The sequence below is a fragment of the Diabrotica virgifera genome, chromosome 2 (assembly GCF_917563875.1).
Source record: "Diabrotica virgifera virgifera chromosome 2, PGI_DIABVI_V3a".
Classification (NCBI taxonomy): Eukaryota; Metazoa; Arthropoda; class Insecta; order Coleoptera; family Chrysomelidae; genus Diabrotica; species Diabrotica virgifera.
The window spans coordinates 138,154,248-138,172,992 of NC_065444.1; the positions used below are offsets into that span (position 1 = coordinate 138,154,248).

Sequence of the window (18,745 nt, forward strand, 5' to 3'; positions counted from 1 at the left end):
AGTGATATTGTGCCGATGTGTGCTTTTGCGCTGGGGGTGGTTTCCACCCCCTTTTGGGGGTGAAAAAATATTCGTCCAAAATAAGTCAGGAAATGGATAAACTGACTAATTTTAAGTAACTTTTGTTCTATAGAGTTTTTTCACTAAGTCAATACTTTGCGAGTTATTTGCCAGTGAATATGTTCATTTTTTCAACAAAATAACCACTCTTTTAGACGGTTTTTCGCAAATAACTCAAATAGTAAGTATTTTGTGGAAAAATCATTCGTAGCAAAAATATAGCCTGTAAGAAATTTAAAGAAATGGTGTATATATCACGTTTCTTTACCTAGTAGAAGCAGACTTATAGCTAATGAAAAATAGGTTCATATTCGTCAAATTCCAAATGGAATACTTTAACATGAAATATCCAAAAATGAATCACATTTCGGGGAAAACTCATTACAACTTATTTAAAGTGTTTAAAAAAAGCTTAATAAAGAAAGCAATGCTTACTTTTTTGTTTTTCGAGATTTTTGGTATCTCTAACCATTTTTAAGTTATTTTGAAAACAAAACCTATTTTTCAAAATAAAATTTTGAATTGATGAAACTTACAGATCATATAAACACAACATAAGTAAAATAATTTGTGGGGCGGTAAAGATTAATTTCATTTAAGTTGCTAATTAGGAGTTGGTCTTCCCGAATTTTTTTGCCAAAACAAAAGGGACCAACTTTATTTTGAGCGCAACTTGCTTAAATTTAATGCTAGAAACTTTTTGTAAAAACAGAAATAAAGCTTTTTTTAAAGACTTTAGAAGAGTTAAAATGGGTTTTCCCAAAAAGTGCTTAATTTTTTGGGTATTTCTCGTCGAAATATTCTATTTGAAATTTGGTGAATATGAATCTATTTTTCATTGGCTATAACTCTGGTTCTACGAAATCCAGAGACCTAAGTCATACACCATTATTTTTTTACTTTTTTTATAAGCTATATTTTTGCTGAGATCGTTTTTTTTTGAGTTATTTTCGAAAAACCGTCTAAAAATGTGATTATTTTGTTGAAAAATGAACATATTCACTCGCAAATAACTACAAAAGTGTTGACTTGGCGAAAAAGCTCTATAGAATAAAAGTCACTTAAAATTAGTGAGTTTACCCATTTCCGGACTTATTTTGGACATATAGGTGAAGTCACCCCAGGGCAAAAGCACACATCGGCACAATATCACTTTTTTTCTTTGACATGTAAGCTATACTTATGTCCAATTTCATGTCAATCCAAGCGGTTCTTTAAAATTTAGAGCAAAAACCGTGAAAGAATGTACTATAGAGCAACAATGACTGTTTAAACATTCCATGAACATTTAACATAACTCATAAACTAACAAATAGATCTTCTTAAAATTTTGTACACTAATAAAGGCACTTAATTTCCTCGTGATCAAGGTACAATAAGTTCCTTACGGCCGTTTTGTTAAAAGTTATTAACAGTTACAAAATAATGCAAAAAAACGTGGCTTTTTGCAATTATCTCGGTTAATTCTTTATGGATTTTAACTTATAAAAATTTAAATCAATCAAATCAAACTTTTGCTTAAATATGATTTACGTATTTAAAATATGAAAAACCGTATTTTCTGACTTTGGCCTTTTTTTATAAAAAAAAGAAGTCGATTTACGAGTACCTCTGTATGTATTTTTAATTAACTATATCCATCCTACCATTTAGCACCTTCAAATACAGTCGAACACGCTTATTAGAATACCTCTTAAAGGAATATCCCGGTTTAAGGAATAGCATAGGCGTAACCTGGGGTGTTTTGGGGGTTAGAACCCCCCCCCCCCCATTGGGATGTACTTTGAGCTCTATACGCTTAACACCATAGCCATCAGAGACCTTCCATTAGTTGTAACCCCCCCCCTTTCAGGTAGTTGTAACCCCTTCCCCCTTAGGATCATCCTGGTTACGCCTATGAGGAATAGAAATTTGAGGTCGAGGTCCCGAAACATTTATAGTAGCAACCAACCATCGGTTATTAGAATATCCCGGCTATAGGAATACTTTTGGTTGGCACAAAGGCTATTCCAATAAGCGGGTTCGACTGTACCTGTATTGATTTTTACCCTGAAATCGCTCATATTTATTTTTCTACCCTGTTCTAAAAGACCGTTTTTGTTTTAAATGATCCAAAAAATCCAAAACAATATCTGCCCGGGTCGAAAAATTTTCTTTAAAATTTATAAAAAAGTCATTTTTTTATTATTAATTAATTTATATTTAGAATTTAAAAATTATATCGGGCACTCCTTGGTTTGTGTTATTAACATACTAAATTACATACAAACAATTTTTATCCGTTGACAGATCGGTACAGTTGAGAACCTCATATTATCGTATTTTAGAAAACCCTTAAATATCGACAAGGTATTACATTCAAACTGTTCGCTACGCTAAATAGGATTATTACTTCACTTCTCTGGGTGTCTCAAGGTCGTTTTCTAATTTAATAGGTACTGCCATAAATTGGTTGTGGTGGGAGTGATAGGGGAGGTAACCGAACGTCAGTCTACGATCATTCTCTTGCGAGAACAAATTCCTAACTGGCTATTTCACGAAATAACCACTAGAGTCGCTGATTCTTGACTAAAATTTTAATTTTTTGGATGGTAAAGGGGACACGCTTCCGTCCATAAGCGCTGGGGATCTATCCGTGTCTATAATCAATGATCTTAAGTAGTAACGTTTGATGTTTTATTGATATACGTTTTATAATAGAATAAATAAATTATTTGCAGTGATGAGCCAAATCCATCTCAAGCAAAAGATGGAACTAAAGAACTCATGCAATCTCAAGATGTAGTTTTCCTTTAATGAACATTTTAATGAGTATTAATAGTTTACCTTGTACTATGAATAGGAGGGGTGTGTGGTGATTCTCTTGTTGTGAAATCTCTTGAGCCATATTCTCGACTGTATTTTAATGGTGGTGTCTGACTAGTTGGGGTCGGACTTCTAACTTCATAGGTTTCTGGAGATGCTATGCTATCGTTAGATACAGGGGAACAACCTCTAGTGTCTACTGTTACCTAAAAAAAAATGATGACATTAACTGTTTTATTTTTTTGTTGAATAAATTAACGGTGTTTAAGCTGTCATTATTTCTTTCATGAACCAATTAATCAGAAATTATTCAATTTACTATTTTACTTGGGGAATAACCCACAATTTAAGTTAGAAATTAAAGGACCTAATCGGGTAAGATATTGAAAAATGCCTCATTTCGAATACCATATAGGCTACTTTTTAGCACATGTAGAGAAACTCACTTTCTGAAATTCTTAGCCCCCTAAGCACGGGCGCCTATATAAAAATTTTCAGGGGGGGGACAGACGTGAAGAGGTTGCACAATATATTGTGTATTCTTTGGATAACCATGGGTATGGGCGCCCATGCCCCTAAGTGGTCACATGACCTCTGTAGAGCGTAATTAGGCTTTTTGTTTTTATTTTTTATCTCAGCCGCATCGAGAGCTAGCGAAAAACTTTATTTAAAAAAGTTGTAGCTTTCAAAAAGTTCTATCTGAAAATTTTTGTTTTTTAATTTTATATCTCGAAAATTCGAATATTTAGAATAATTTTAAATGAGTTTAAAAAAAACTAAGACACTCGTTCTCATGAAAAATAATTATAATGTGTATTTTTGCACAATATTTCAACCTAAATTTTTTCAGATTTTAAAATTGGTGAAACATACTTTCAAAAATAAAAACCGCATTTTTCGCGTTTTTTTTTTTGAAGAAAAACTAACATTAAAGATCAGAAAAAAATTTTGCGCATTTTAGCATGATTTTTAGATTCTCCAATACTTTCTGTGTAAATAATATACTCTTCATTCGTAACGATAAAAGCGTTAGTTTAAGAGATATTTGAAGTTAAAAACGCAGGTGCATAATACATTAATCAAAATAACTGTGCCGTTTCATTTTAACTTCAGATATCTCGAAAACTAATTACATGCTTTATCGTTACGAATGAAGAATATATTATTTACATATAAAGTATTGCAGAATCAAAAAATTTCACTAAAATAGCAATTACGCAAGTGGCGTAAAATTTGGGAAGGGTCCATCAATGACTTTACCCCGTCGTACGCCTCTGGTAGTAGCCAGAAACATTTGTTTAACATAATTTAGTAGGGTGTTCAATACCTACATTTGCTGCCAAGTATGACGAGGATACCCTAGAGAACCTACTGTCTTACTCGCTGAAGTCAAAGATGCAATTAAATCACTAAAGAGAAATAAATCCCCAGGCATGGATTCAATACCATGTGAAATACTACAGTTACTAGGTGACAAAGGATTACACATATCATCCATTCTATCTGTGTCGCTGTTTGGAATTCAGGAAAATGGCCATCTGATTGGTGTACCTCAATTTATATCCCACTACACAAAAAAGGAACTACTACCAGATGTGAAAACTACCGCACACTGTCACTAATAACACATGCTAGTAAAATCTTGTTGCATATCATCAAAAACAGATTAAAAGCCTATCTACATTACCAAATACCTCAAGAACAAGCTGGGTTTGTAAAGGGTAAAGGTACAAGGGAACAAATCCTGAACCTGAGACAACTCATTGAAAAGTCTAGAGAATTTCAAGTACCTATGATTATATGCTTCGTTGACTACCAAAAAGCATTTGATTGTGTAAGCTGGATAAATCTGTGGTCAATTTTAATAGAAATGGGCGCACCAATGCACCTGGTGACACTTATTAAAAATCTGTACCAGTCTAATATAGCGACAGTACGACTAGATCAGAAGTTCTCAAACCAATTCAAGACCGAGAGAGGTGTTAGACAAGGATGCGTGTTGTCACCTGACTTATTTAACATTTATGGTGAACATGTCATGAGGATGGTTTTAGAAGGATGGGCCGGTGGAGTAACAGTAGCTGGTAGGAAAATCTCCAATTTAAGATTTGCTGATAACACTACACTTATAGCAGCAAATGAGTAAGAAATGTTTGATCTTCTGCGAAGAGTTGAGTACGAAAGCAATAGAGTTGGTCTGAAAATCAATAAAGCTAAGACAAAAATAATGGTGGTCGACAGATTTGACACTATTCAACTGACTAACATATTACAGGAATACCAGATAGTAAACACCTTTGTCTATCTCGGGTCTAGTATAACTAACGATGGTAACTGTGAAGCAGAAGTTCGGAGACGTATTGGTATGGCAAAAAATGCGATGAGTCGCCTAACTAAAGTTTGGAAAGACAGATCTATCTCTCAAAATATCAAGATGAGACTGGTGAATGCCCTTGTATTCTCAATATTTCTATACGAAGCAGAGACTTCTTCGCGCATGAGAGCGCCAAAACATTGATGCCTTTGAGATGTGGTGCTGGAGAAGAATGCTGCGCATACTTTGGACAGCTCATAGGACAAACGTTTCCATTCTAAACCAACTCAATATTAAAAAAAGGCTGTCCACAATATGTCTGCAACGAATTCTGCAATTCTTTGGTCACGTGGTTCGCAGAGGTGACGACAGTTTGGAGAGATTAATTGTTTCTGGAAACGTTCCGGGGAGAAGATCAAGAGGACGGTCACCAACTAGATGGTCTGACCAAATAAAGCATTCAGCTGGAAACTCATTCTACGAAGCTCTTAGAGCAGCTGAAGATAGAGACCAATGGAGAAACATTGTTAGGAATATTGGAAGAAATCACGATCCTCAGTAATGGGGAAACGACAGGAGAGAGAGATTATTTTTATCACTACCAATTAACCATCATTGAAGAAACCTGGGAAAGCTTGGACGAAGATGAAAATTTATATGTAACTAAATTTATTTCTCAGTGCCCAGAAGATTACAAGAGGTGATTAACGCCCAAACCAGACGGACCACTCTGCAGCTCTACTCTGTGGATCCACAGAGTGGCTGAAACAGGCGATTTTCTAACGCCGGCGACTACGCTGCGAAGTGGATCGTTTGGAAGGGTACGGCGAGTAATGTAATGGGTGAGAAAAAAAGTTTGTTCAAATGATTAAAAACTTGCCGGCTAATATTTTTTTTAAAAAGTGTGTTCGTCAAAATCAGTGTTTGTAGTGTCCATAGTTTTAAATATTTTATAAAATTTCATACTTAAATAACTTTAATACTTAAATAAACTCCATAAATGGAATTAAGAAGAACCAGACAAAAACAGCTATAAGTATCACAGAAACAAGCACATAAAAATCAACCAGTACATCTGGTATCCTACAGGCGTAAAATAGTTTGATATAACCTGACAACCGAGTGAAAGTGAAAAACATGTTAGCTTGCAACCTCCTTTTGATTGATATATTATCGTTTTGTTTTCAACAACAAACAATAAAACCTTTTTTGACCTAGAATGGAACCCCACTATTTAACATAAATAAACAAGATTGTGAATACCTATTTGTTTTGTTCAGTTCAAATGCATCCAATGTATAATAAAATGTAGGTAAATATAAATAATAGAGAAAACATTGCTTATGGAATTTATTCTTCTCGATAGGACCTTCTTTAAAATCAGAAACAAATAATTCAAAGATGACGTCCCACGGTTTTCCTTTTAATGACCTATAAATATGCCCTCGGGTTCTTGTATCACATATTACATCCGGTCTGTTTTGCACTTAGATCAAAAACCGTTCCGAATCGAAATTAATTTTAGGTGCTCACCCTATAACCTCTCGTAAACATCTGCGGCAGCTACAAAAGTGGTCCGTCTGAATTACTTAACGTTCCCGATAACGGACCGGGACAAGCCGAACTGAACCGGCTACAAGCACAAGCAGATTGCCGATCCTAGCTTTCTATGCATTTAGGTAGTACGATTCGATTATTATATTTTAGAAGTTTAAAACTTCTAAAAATTTTATAAATTTTAAAAGTATTTAAAACATTGTTCATTTTAAATCATTGTTCATTATCACCTAATATATTATTATTCTGAAGCTATTTCTTTGTGGCATTTATGTACCTAATTTATTATTCTAAATGGGAAATAAGCCACAATTTAACTTAAAAAATGATTGTATTAACGTTTCCACTTCCACTTCGGACGTTTACATAAATATAAAAGTAGTTTTTAATAATTGTTTTCATAATTAACAAATGTTGTATGTTGTGGTTGTGTTTTTTTTTTGTAAAATTTATACCCAGTAAATTATTTTTCTTGATTTATTTGTTACATTTACATACAAAAGTAGTTTTAAATTTTCAAAAGTTGTGATGCTAGTTGTTTCAAAAGAAATAGCTTCAGAATAATATATTAGGTGATAATGAACAATGTTTTAAGTACTTTTAAAACTTCTATAAGTTCTAAAGAAGTTTTAAACTTCTAAAATATAATAATCCAATCGTATTCGGTATAACCTAGCTGGCCTCAAACGACTCGTGTACTTCGCAAGTACAGAATTATTCGCCTACTTGGAAAGTATACGAGTTTGCGATTGTAATGACAAACAGGGCACTCACACGACGTGTACAATTTACAAGTACGCGAGCGTAAACATTTGGCTTAACGACCTTGACAAATGAATTAGTGGTGTGATTATTAATAAATAGACCAGGACATTTAGGAAAAAATAAATTGATATTTAAATACAGCACGTAGAAATTTACAACTGTTCATTGTGTTCAGGATGAAACCAGTAAAAAAGTCCACAATAGAAAAATGGCTGGAAATGCATCGTTACATTTTAAAGTGCATGATATGCATCCAAAAGTGCATAAACATGTCAAAATAAGTGTATTAGGACCACGTTTTGTTACTCGGGGGTTTTTGGGTCGCTGAGGACGAATACGCCATCAGAACTGACCATCGGGGCACCTGGTGTCCAGGTTCACTGCTGAGGCACGACATCTACAGTTTAGAGGGTTTTCGGCACTAAATGTATGCAAACAGATTACTCGGGAGTTTTCGGGGTAGCTGAGCAAATATACGCCATCAAAACCGACCCCCCCGTTGCACCTGATGCCCAAAAACCCTTTAAACTCCTGAAAATAACATGCCTTACCATTGTGTACCAGGTGGTCGGGGGGTCGGTTCTGATGGCGTATTCGTATTCAGCGACCCAAAACCGCCTACATCTATTTGCATGCATTCAGTGCCGAAACCTTAAAAACCCCAGAAGATGACGTGCCTTAGAAGTGACCACGGGCACAACGGGTGCTCCGGGGGTCGGTTCTGATGGAGTATTCGTGTTCAGCAGCACCCAAACCCCCGTATAATCCGTTTGCATTAATTTAGTACCAAAATCCCTCGAAACTCCAGAAGATGATGTGCTACAGCAGTGTCACTGGGCAATAGAGGCTACGGGGGGTCGGTTCTGATGGCATATTCGTATTCAGCGACTCCACAAACCTCCAAGTAAACTGATTGCATCAATTTAGGGCCGATAGCCCTCGAACCTCCATATGACGTGCCCTAGCAGTGACCCTGGGCACCAGGTGCTCCGGGGGTAGGTTCTGATAGTGTAGTCGTGTTCAGCGGCCTCAAAAACCCCGCGAGTAACAAAACTTGACCCTTAATATGCTTATTTTGACATGTTTAGGCACTTTTTAATGCATGTTACGAACTTTAAAAATCAATTATTAATTAGACATTTCCACCCATTTTTCTATTGTAGACTTTTTTCCTGACATCATCCTGAACACAATGCAAAACTAGCAAGTCTCTAGGTGGTGTGTTTAAAAGTCGATTTATTCCGGTGTTTTTATATAGTGTTAAATACACTGGTCTAAATGAATAGTCACAGTAAATGCCAATTATTTATACATTTCGTTTGACCGCCTCTGCAAGTACAGACAAGTATGTACTTCGCAAGTGTGCGAATAATCGGGATCCCTTTGACTCGGGTCATTTTTACCGACAACAGTTGGAAGACGAACGAGTGGCAACGAGTGACAAATAATTGTACGAGTAACCCACTCAGACGACAAGGCAAGTATACGCAAGTGACGATTATTCGCCAAGTACACGAGTCGTTTGAGTCCGGCATATACCGCGTATGCATAGAAAGCTAGGATCGGCAATCTGCTTGTGCTTGTAGTCAGTTCAATTCGGTCCGTTATCGGGAACGTTAAGTGTCTGACTTGGGTTTGCCACTAGTGGACGCCACTAGTAGTGACGCTCGGCGACTGTGGCCGGCTACACTCGCTCGTGTGGGGTGCGAAGGCCACTCTACATAAGAACCCACGGTAAATCATCGTCAGCCACTCTGTGGATCCACAGAGTAGCGATGCAGAGTGACCCGTCTGGTTTGGGCCTAATAATAATGGAGCTATGACAAAATATTAATATTTCAGCAGTTTCGAATTGTAGAACATATATTTAAATTCCACACTTGTTTACTGTAAAAGTTATTCATATTGTATTAATTTCAAATCAATTTTTTTATTTTTCCCGTGTGTTTATTCTAGTATCCCACAACTCAATAGAGTTTTGTATTTACAGTACAATTTACGAGAAACCAATCACGCTTCTCGATTTTAATTTAAACATAATAATTTAAAGTTATGTCTAGATTCATTAATTATCATTATTTTTGAATTAAAATATTTTCATAAATTATAATAAAACACGAATCAATGTATGGGTACTTAATTGAGATGACTGGCAACGTTGCCCTAGAAATTAGAATGACACATTTGACAAGATCAACTTACACAACTTGAAAAACGCGATTTTCGGTTATAAGAGTTGTACCAGTTTTTTTGACGCGAAGTGTACTATTACTAAATTTAATATATTTTAAAAGATTGGAAGAAGTTGCAAGTAACCAATCAACAAATTATTAACACATTAACAAATATGTAGTAATAGTTGGAAAAATGATTTAAAAAAGACTGGAATAATCAAGGGATCTAGCAAGTTTTTTAGTTATTATATACCTACCTATAAAAAGAAAACTTTTATGCATACTGTAGAAAATTAGGTGTTTTTCTTTATTTATTAACAATTATGTGCCAAAAATGTATTTTTCCAATTTTTCATTATCGAAAATTATTCTAATTATCATTAAAATTACAATTATTTTAAATCAAACAAAAAGAGGAAGATATAAAAACTTCACTTTTTTAGTAAATTTAAATGAAAAATTATCCAAATGAATTAATTGAATCTACCAATTAAACACTAAAAAACTTTTATTTCCACAAAATTTATTATAAGTTAATGTCACTACAGCTGTTTCGGGAAAGTGCTTTTCTCAAGTGATGTATTTTACTGAGTGTCTCAAGTTGGTCATTCAGAATTATCTGTATTTTTTAATTTATTATTCTGTAGATTCTAATAAAGATAGCCTTTATTTTGAATATGAAGAATTTGAAATTGTTTATTAAAAGGATGATTACGATCTAGAAGGTGAAGTGAATATGTAGAATCTGTTTTTATATTATTGAAAGCATTTTTGTGTTCTGCTATGTGTTTGTCAAAGGTTCTGCCAGTTTGACAGTTAAGTTTCTGAACAGTCAGCACATGTCAGTTTGTAGACACCAATCTGCAATTGCTTTGTTTTGGCCCATAATGTTATTAATGTATTTGCTTAATTTGATGTTTGTTCTGAAAGCTGGTGTTATTCCTTTCTTTTTTATGATTTTGGCTATTTTTGTTGATATCTATCTTGCCTGTATATATAAGAGAGCATAATAAGAGAGCATATCTTGCCTGTATATGGGTTTTTCTCTGGTGGTGGGAAGACTAATTTTAGGGCTTTTTTATGCAATTTTTCGTTTAAAATTATAATTAGTCTTCCCACCACCAGAGAAAAAACCCAGTACTATCTGCTCTATTACATATACAGACAAGATATCAATAAAAATAGCCAAACAGTTAAAAAAGATTAAAATTACATCAGCTTTCAGAACAAATATCAACTTAACCAAATACATTAAGGGCCGGTTGTTCGAACGCTAATCAACAATGATCACTATCAAATATTTAATTACTGTCACCAAAACTGTCAATGTCAACTTTTATTGGGCTGCTGAAAACATAATTGATTAAAATTATGAGATTAGTTAATCAATTAACATAACAATTATTAACATAATTGATTAAGTAATTTCATATTATGTTTTTAGTAACCCAAACAAAGTTGACATTGACAGTTGGGGCCAGTAATTAAATATTTGATAATGATCATTGTTGATTAGCGTTCGAACAACCGGCCCTAAGAATAATAAGAGCCAAAACACAAACTGACGTGGTGACTGTTCAAAGACTAACATCAATCAAACTGGCAGAACCTTTCAACAAACTTTAACCTTCTAGATCATAATCATTCTTTTAATGAACAGTTTCTTCATATCCAAAATAAAGGCCTTAAGCTATTCGAAGTTTTATTTCTGAGGAAATAAAACATGTAATGAGACCAAGTTTCTGGTTACGCCTATCTGTGGTTTCTATTACTTTCAAACCGAGCGAATGATAAATAAACGAAGACGCAGGGATGCCTAAAATTTGCACCTCACTACCTGCCCATTCATCATAGCCAAATAGGAGCCAGTTAGGAGTAAAACTAATACAAGAGACGTCTTACATTTCAGTTTATTCAGAACGTCATAAACGCCCTTACGTACGATTCACTCTCGTTAGTGATCCTAAGAGGGTGTATATATTGGTGTGAAACGTACGTAAGGGCGTTTAATACGCTCTCTGAACGAACTGAAATATGAGACGTCTCTTTATTTCTTTTTTACAGCGAATTATTTAACCTTAACCTATCTTTATTAGAATCTACGAAAATTAATAAATTAAAAAATACAGATATAATTCTGAATGACCAACTCGACAATCCTTAAAAACTTAAAGTACCTACCAAAATTTGAAAAAATTTTGAAGTTCTTCCTCAAAAAATTGTTTTTTTTTTGCGAGATAATTTTGTATCTAGATATTTGTTAGATATTTTATTGTTATTTTGAAATATTTTAAACAAATAGCGTTTCAAAATGTAGCGTGTTCGAAATTGCTGTTTTTATCCTTAAAAGAAGAAAAAAGTCTAATTAATCTTGCTTAATATAAGTCCTAAGTAAGTATATTAATCCTCTAATAATTGTAACTGTACTAATATGTAAGTTGACTACTAATGATTAATTTTTATTATTAATGTTATGTTAAAATACCATCAAGCTCTTATCTTCAAAGCGGCCGTATCAAATTTCTTAAACATTTATACGGAACATTGATAAGGCCAGTTTTGCGCATTCTGGCAAAGTTCAGTTTCTACTATACAATTAATTTATATATCTTACCTTATGGTCCGATTTTTTTGAAACTTCGTGATGTTCCCAATCAGAAAGGGGTTCGTCTGCTTTAGGGGGTGTTCCTTTAGGAGTACTATTTCCGGATATTATTGATCCACTAGCTACACTCTCTAAAAACGTTATTTACATTGTTGATATAAAATAAAAATTTAAAATAATCTAAAAATGGAGAAAGTTCGTGTGTAAAATGGTATAATATAGTATTTTTACTACAAAAGCGATATTACGTAGGTCAAAATTTTTGACGTAAGAGAACTGTCAAAACATTAGAATGTGACTTTTCATTATTGCCATGTTTATAATAAAAATGGCAATAATGAAAAGTCACATTCTAATGTTTTGACAGTTCTCTTAAGTCAAAAATTTTGACCTACGTAATATCGCTTTTGTAGTAAAAATACTATATACATATAATATACATAAATATATTTATATGTTTTATTAAAAAACCGTCCAAATGGATTAAAACGTTTCCAGATTCCAGAACGTTTTCGGTCTTCTTAGACCAAGTTTTTACTTCCATGGTTTACAGCCAACTATTGGGATTTTTTTTTAAATTTTGAAAATAATCTATTCGTTTTTATTTTTTTAGTGTAACTTTAATTACAATAAAATTAATCACTTATGTGTAAATTAAATAATTAAAGAAACTCATTAAAATTGTTAACACAAAACATAAGAAGCATACGTGGCGTCTATGGTTGAAGATCCTCATAAGGTACTAGAATAATTGCAACCGAAAATCAAATCAGTCAAATAACTGTTTGTAAACATGACATCACAGAATGAGTTCTATGCCACAATGTTAAATAGATTTAACATTAATTCTAATTTTTTTAACCAAATGCTTTTTCTGATATGGCTACTTTCCATGTCACGTATGTCACGGCCAATAAACAATACTGCAGGTACTGGACAGATGAAAATCCGCATTGGATGGTGGAGGCACATACGCAGTATGTATTGACAAAAAATCAATGTGTCTGCAAGAATTATTAATAATACCCCAGCCTGAATAAAATAAGTACCTTGGGTAAAACCGGGGGTAATAATATGCGGTTGAAGCTTAGCACTGGACCTGTTACCTTCCTTGTATACCGTAGGTCTTATTATTTAAAACGGAAAGTGTATATAAAGAGGCCACAGACTATCCAAGAACTCAAAAGACAGAATTACAGAATGAATTTTCATTCAGAATGGAAACAGGTTATATTCTATGTATCCCGTCGTACTCGCATCATAATGACCATCATTAAATGCTTGTTGCATTATGTACTATACTTTTGAGTTACATATTTGCGAAAAACCGTCTAAAACCCTGACAAGTTACCTTCCTTCGCCCTTCACGATTTGTTGAGTTTCGTCAATCCTCAACTTCACAGTATCCTATACACCCCTTACGATATGACAGGATGCGATTTTGAATGGAAAGATTAAGAAACTTGTAAAAAGATACTTGAGACTACAGTTCATGGGGTCCAATGTCTAATGAACCCAGAGATTAGGTTAGGATTTACCCAGTAAATGTACAGAGAATGCCAGATGACAGGATCCCTAAACAGATTTTGGCGTGGACACCACAAGGGAGAATGAAAAGAGGAAGGCCGAGATGAATCTGGAGTGAGTGAATTGAAAAAGAACTAGAGGGTAGAGAAGTCCCTCCAGGTCTATGGTTAAATAGAGAAGAATGGCGGTTAGGAGTTAAAAGGCGTCGGAGAACGCTGTAAATGAACACATTATTCATTTGCAAATAACTCGAATAGTACCTATTGACTTATGTAGTGAAAAAACTCTATAGAACAAAAGTTGCTTAGAATTCGTCAGTTTATCCAATTCCGGGTCCAACTTATTTTGAAGGTATGTTTTTTCACCCCTGAGTAGGAGTGAGTCTCACCCCAGGGCAAAAGCACACATCGCCAAATCGCCACAATATCACTTTTTTTCTTTGACATGATTTATCTAAAAGTGTATGCCAAATTTCATGTCAACAAGCGGCTCTTTAAAATTTACAGCAAAAACCGTGTGTAAATGAACTATTGTTGTTGTTTATTGTTTTGATACCAAGTGGCAGAAATCTTACAAACTTGAAACGATCAAACAAAGATCGTTTTGTTTACATATACGTCATTGGTCGTATTTGTCATCAGTCATGTGAAAAGTAAAATTTATTTTAAATTTTTAAGGGTCATTTACTTATTATTTTAGTAAAATACCATATAAGTGGCCTCGACACCGTAAGGTACAAGAGGACGGCTTAAGTAAGTACCATTTAAGTGTTTTGTTTGTGGTCGCGGAAATTCGAAAAGCGAAACATATCACTTTCCATGTATTGCGTTATAAATAATGACAGTTTTATAAAAAAAAGAACTTTTTATAATACTTCGTTTTTATAGTTATAGGACACAATATTAATTATAAACTATTTTGTTGTTTCTATTCCTATGTTATAAAAGAATTTTGTAATCGATGTTAAACTCATATTTATCTAAATCAAAGAAAATAATGTTTTAGACACAATGTTAAGGGAAATATTAGACATTATTTATTTATCAAAATATATTTTATAAAATGAGATTTTTTTATGTAAACAAACTAGAGAAACAATTTTAAATATTTATTAGCGGTTACAAAAAATGAATAGAAAATTTTACATGACATAGAAAGTAACGCTATCTATTGAGACAACCATTTATACTGAATTCGCTCTATCGAGATTCACTTTGACGTTGATGTTAGTAATTTCTTTTTTTTGGGAAGTTCAGTTGTCAGAATTGATTGGAAATTACTACACAACCAACGCACCTGCTCATAGCCAATATTATTAATAGTAAACAGACATAAAAATAACAAACCTTACGCCAATCAATAATTATTTATTTACACCATTATAATGTATTGATAACAAATAAGAAAATTATTTATTGTACAAAATAAAAATATTTTGTAGAAATAAATTCCACAAAATTTTATGAGTTTAGTAGACACTCCCACTATTTCTAATAATTCTTCCTTTTTAATGAAAGATTAAGTTGATTTTAGCAGTTAATAGTGTGAGGTAGGAATTTTTGTGTTGTATGTTTCCTATTCCGAATGTGTCAAAGTGAATCTCGGTAGAGCGAATTCAGTATATTGAGAAAACTAGTAGCGCTATTTTTTGAGAAAAGTGAGAACTAATTTTACCAATTAAAATTCCAAAAAAAAACTAGATGTATTCAAGTAAAAGCAGTTGAATATTGCATTGTCATCGAGTTCTGAGTTATTCTGAAAATTTCAGATCTCTAGCTAGTCGGGAAGTATGTTTAAAATCAATTACAAGATTTTTCCCGTGAAAGTGACAGACAGACAAAGAACAGCCTAAGTATATAAAAACGTGGTAACATTAGGTTGTGTTGTTAGTCAGTGAAGACGTTTAGTTTATTTAAACGAACTATACTTTTACTCACCTACACTTGTACTTCTCGATCTGTGTTTAGCCTTTTTCCTCTTCTTCTTGGTCTTTTTATCCTTTTTGTGTCTCCTTTCCTTCTTTTTTCGTTTCTTTCTTTCAGTGGAGTCGTAATCTTCTGAATACGCAGGCGATGCAACAGGAACTACATATTCAGTTGGTGATAATTCATCTACTTTTCTTCTTTGTTTAACCTCACTAGATTTTGATGAACGTGAAGATATCGACAATTGTCTTTCTCTTATCAGAATAGGAGGTGTTGGAGATTTGGTTAAAATATCCAAACGATGTCTCCTTCCTAAAAGTACAGTAGGTATATACACTTTGAAAAGAAAAAATAAGAATTACAAAATCTTCAAGCAAGGCACATTTTAATTACATTTCGCGATAAATGATGTTATAAATTTATTTTTCTAAAACACTTAACACTATATCATTGCACACCATTAAAAGGAATAAAGACTTAATCGAAATGCCAAAAAAAGTTTAATATAGGTCATAGTAAATGCTTGTGCACTCACCGGCACAAAATTCTGCCACCCAAAATTGTTTATTAAGTTTGACAATAATTTATAACTTTATTATTTGTAATGAACTATTTTCAATAAGAAATAAGCCACAATTTTACCAAAAAAATGAATTTATTAACGTTTCGACGCCCAAGTCGGGTGTCGTTGTCAAAATACAAAATAATACTAAATAAACAAAAATGTTGTTGCTTAGTCAAAAATTCTTCTAATAATCTATTTAATCTGACTCATTTATATAATCGGCAATTCAAGCATGTATTATACATTTTAAAGTAGAAGACTTTAAAATGATATTGCCAATATTCTACTTTAAAATGTATAATACATGCCTGAATTGCCGATATAAATGAGTTAGATTAAATAAATTATTAGAAGAATTTTTTACTACGCAACAACATTTTTGTTTATTTAGTATTATTTTGTATTTTGACAACGACACCCGACTTGGGCGTCGAAACGTTAATAAATTCATTTTTTTGGTAAAATTGTGGCTTATTTCCCATTTAAAAGAGTTCATTATAAAAATGCCACAAGGAAATTGCTTCAGAACAACATTTATTATTTGTGCTCCGATTTTCAAGATTCTTGCACCTGTTTGTAGATACATGTATTGATATCGTTTGGTATTATTCCAGTAACAAAAAAAAATTGCTTGCATGGGATGAATGGAAGAGCTGATTTTGTTTCATAGTCCTGTCATATTATCTCGGAGGCATCACTAAAATTTTGTTTGTTGAATTATCCGAATATCGCTTTTCTTGTAAGAGCTGTACCATTTTTTGTAAATAAAAACACTGATTGACTCATAAAATAGAGGTTGGATTGATAAGATTAGAATGGCCCGCACGCAGCCCAGATCTCAATCCTGTTGAGGATTTATGGGATGAATTAAAAAAGCTATTCGCCGTCATCCTAGGTCTCCAAAAAATTTGGTACAGTTATGGCCATGGTAGAGGAATATTGGGCTATTTCCCAGGCAAGGATAACACATCTTTATTCGATGCCAAACAGATTGCGAGCAGTCGTTGCTGCAAGAGGTGGACATACCCGTTATTGAACTGTTTTGCTTTGTTGTTAATTTTGTGTTGTTTTGTTAATTTTAGTGTGTTTCATATTTTTAATTAAATAAACCTTCAGAGCAGTTTTTTTTATTTGCAGCTCTTACGAGAAAAGCGATATTCGGATAATTCAAAAAACAAAACCTTAGTGATACCTCAAAAGAAGTATGAAACAAAATCAGCCTCCAATTTTTCCACAGAATTTTTTAAAGTTAGGAAATAATAATGCCATATAAGCAAAAAATTTGTTGTTATCGGAATAATAACAAATGACATCGATACATGTACCTACAAACTGATGCAAGAATCTTGAAAATCAGAGGTGGCGGAATTTTTTGTGCCGGTGAGTGTATGTACTTTGCACAAAAATTGTTTATTTTTTATGCACCGCGAAACTTAACCTATAGATAATGGCGAATATTATTTCGTCGAGACATCACAAATTATGCTCGTATGAATTTTTTACGAGAAAAATTAATAATATGGTTGGGAAAGAAAATTTTTGAAAAAAGGAATTGTATGATATAATAGGTTTGTTCTAGCATCTAGTCTAGCATCAGCGAATAGTGAACCAGCGCGAGTAGAGGGGATAGCACTGGTGACTGTATTATGTTCTCTCACTGACCAACTGTTTGCTGACGGTTTCTGACTAGTTTGACTGTTTGTTAGAACAAACCTAATATAAAAGCTGTCACCCAAGAGAACATCAATTGGGAACGGGCTTAAAGTCAATAAAATAGCGAAACACTTTCTAATAGACTTCCAACATATCAACGAAAGACTATGCAAAATAAGAATCAGAGATAAAATCTTTAAATATTCAATAATAAATGCTCAAGCACCAACTGAGAAGAAGTTGATGAAAAAAGGGAAATATTAAAAACAACTGGAAAGCATTATACAAGACTGTCCTAAGAACGACGTAAAGTTATTAATAGGAGATTGTAATGCAAAGATAGGTATGGAGAGGGAATATACCATCACCATACCACAGTTTACATAAAGAGTCAAACAACAATGGAACTCGCCTGATACACTTAGCTGCCTCAATGAACATGGTAGTTGCCAGCACATACTTTATGCACAATGATATACATATGGAACATGCAGAAGCGTTAAAAAATTCTGTGTTGTTTAAGAAGTTTAAAAGAGGTCCGGAAAGTAAGCTAGAGGACTGCAAAACATCAAGCATAAGCAAGGCTCAAAGAACGAATAACGAGACAAGTAGAAGAAGAGTATAGGCAGCTGAGATGAAACGAAAAACGAATACTGAAAAGAAAGAAGAAGGAGCATATAGAAAACCAATTGAAAGAACTAGAGAAGTATAACGAACAAATGAAAACGCAACCAGAAGGTTAACCTGAACAGAAAGGAGTTCGAACCTAGATTATCATTAGTTAACAACAGAACC

At 33.5% G+C, this 18,745-nt stretch overlaps 1 protein-coding gene across 3 annotated transcripts in view; it reads right to left on the bottom strand.

Moving 5' to 3' along the window:
- LOC114338480 (cyclin-dependent kinase 12) overlaps window positions 1-18,745 on the bottom strand; it is a 324,741-nt gene that overhangs the window by 223,434 nt on the left and 82,562 nt on the right. For all 3 annotated transcript variants that reach the window (XM_050643997.1, XM_050643999.1, XM_050643998.1), the window contains exons 3-5: window positions 15,745-16,044; window positions 12,290-12,411; window positions 2,887-3,071 (exon numbers count right to left, since the gene is read on the bottom strand). In XM_050643997.1, coding sequence (XP_050499954.1) covers window positions 2,887-3,071; window positions 12,290-12,411; window positions 15,745-16,044 — 607 coding nt within the window. The remainder of the gene's footprint in view (window positions 1-2,886; window positions 3,072-12,289; window positions 12,412-15,744; window positions 16,045-18,745) is intronic.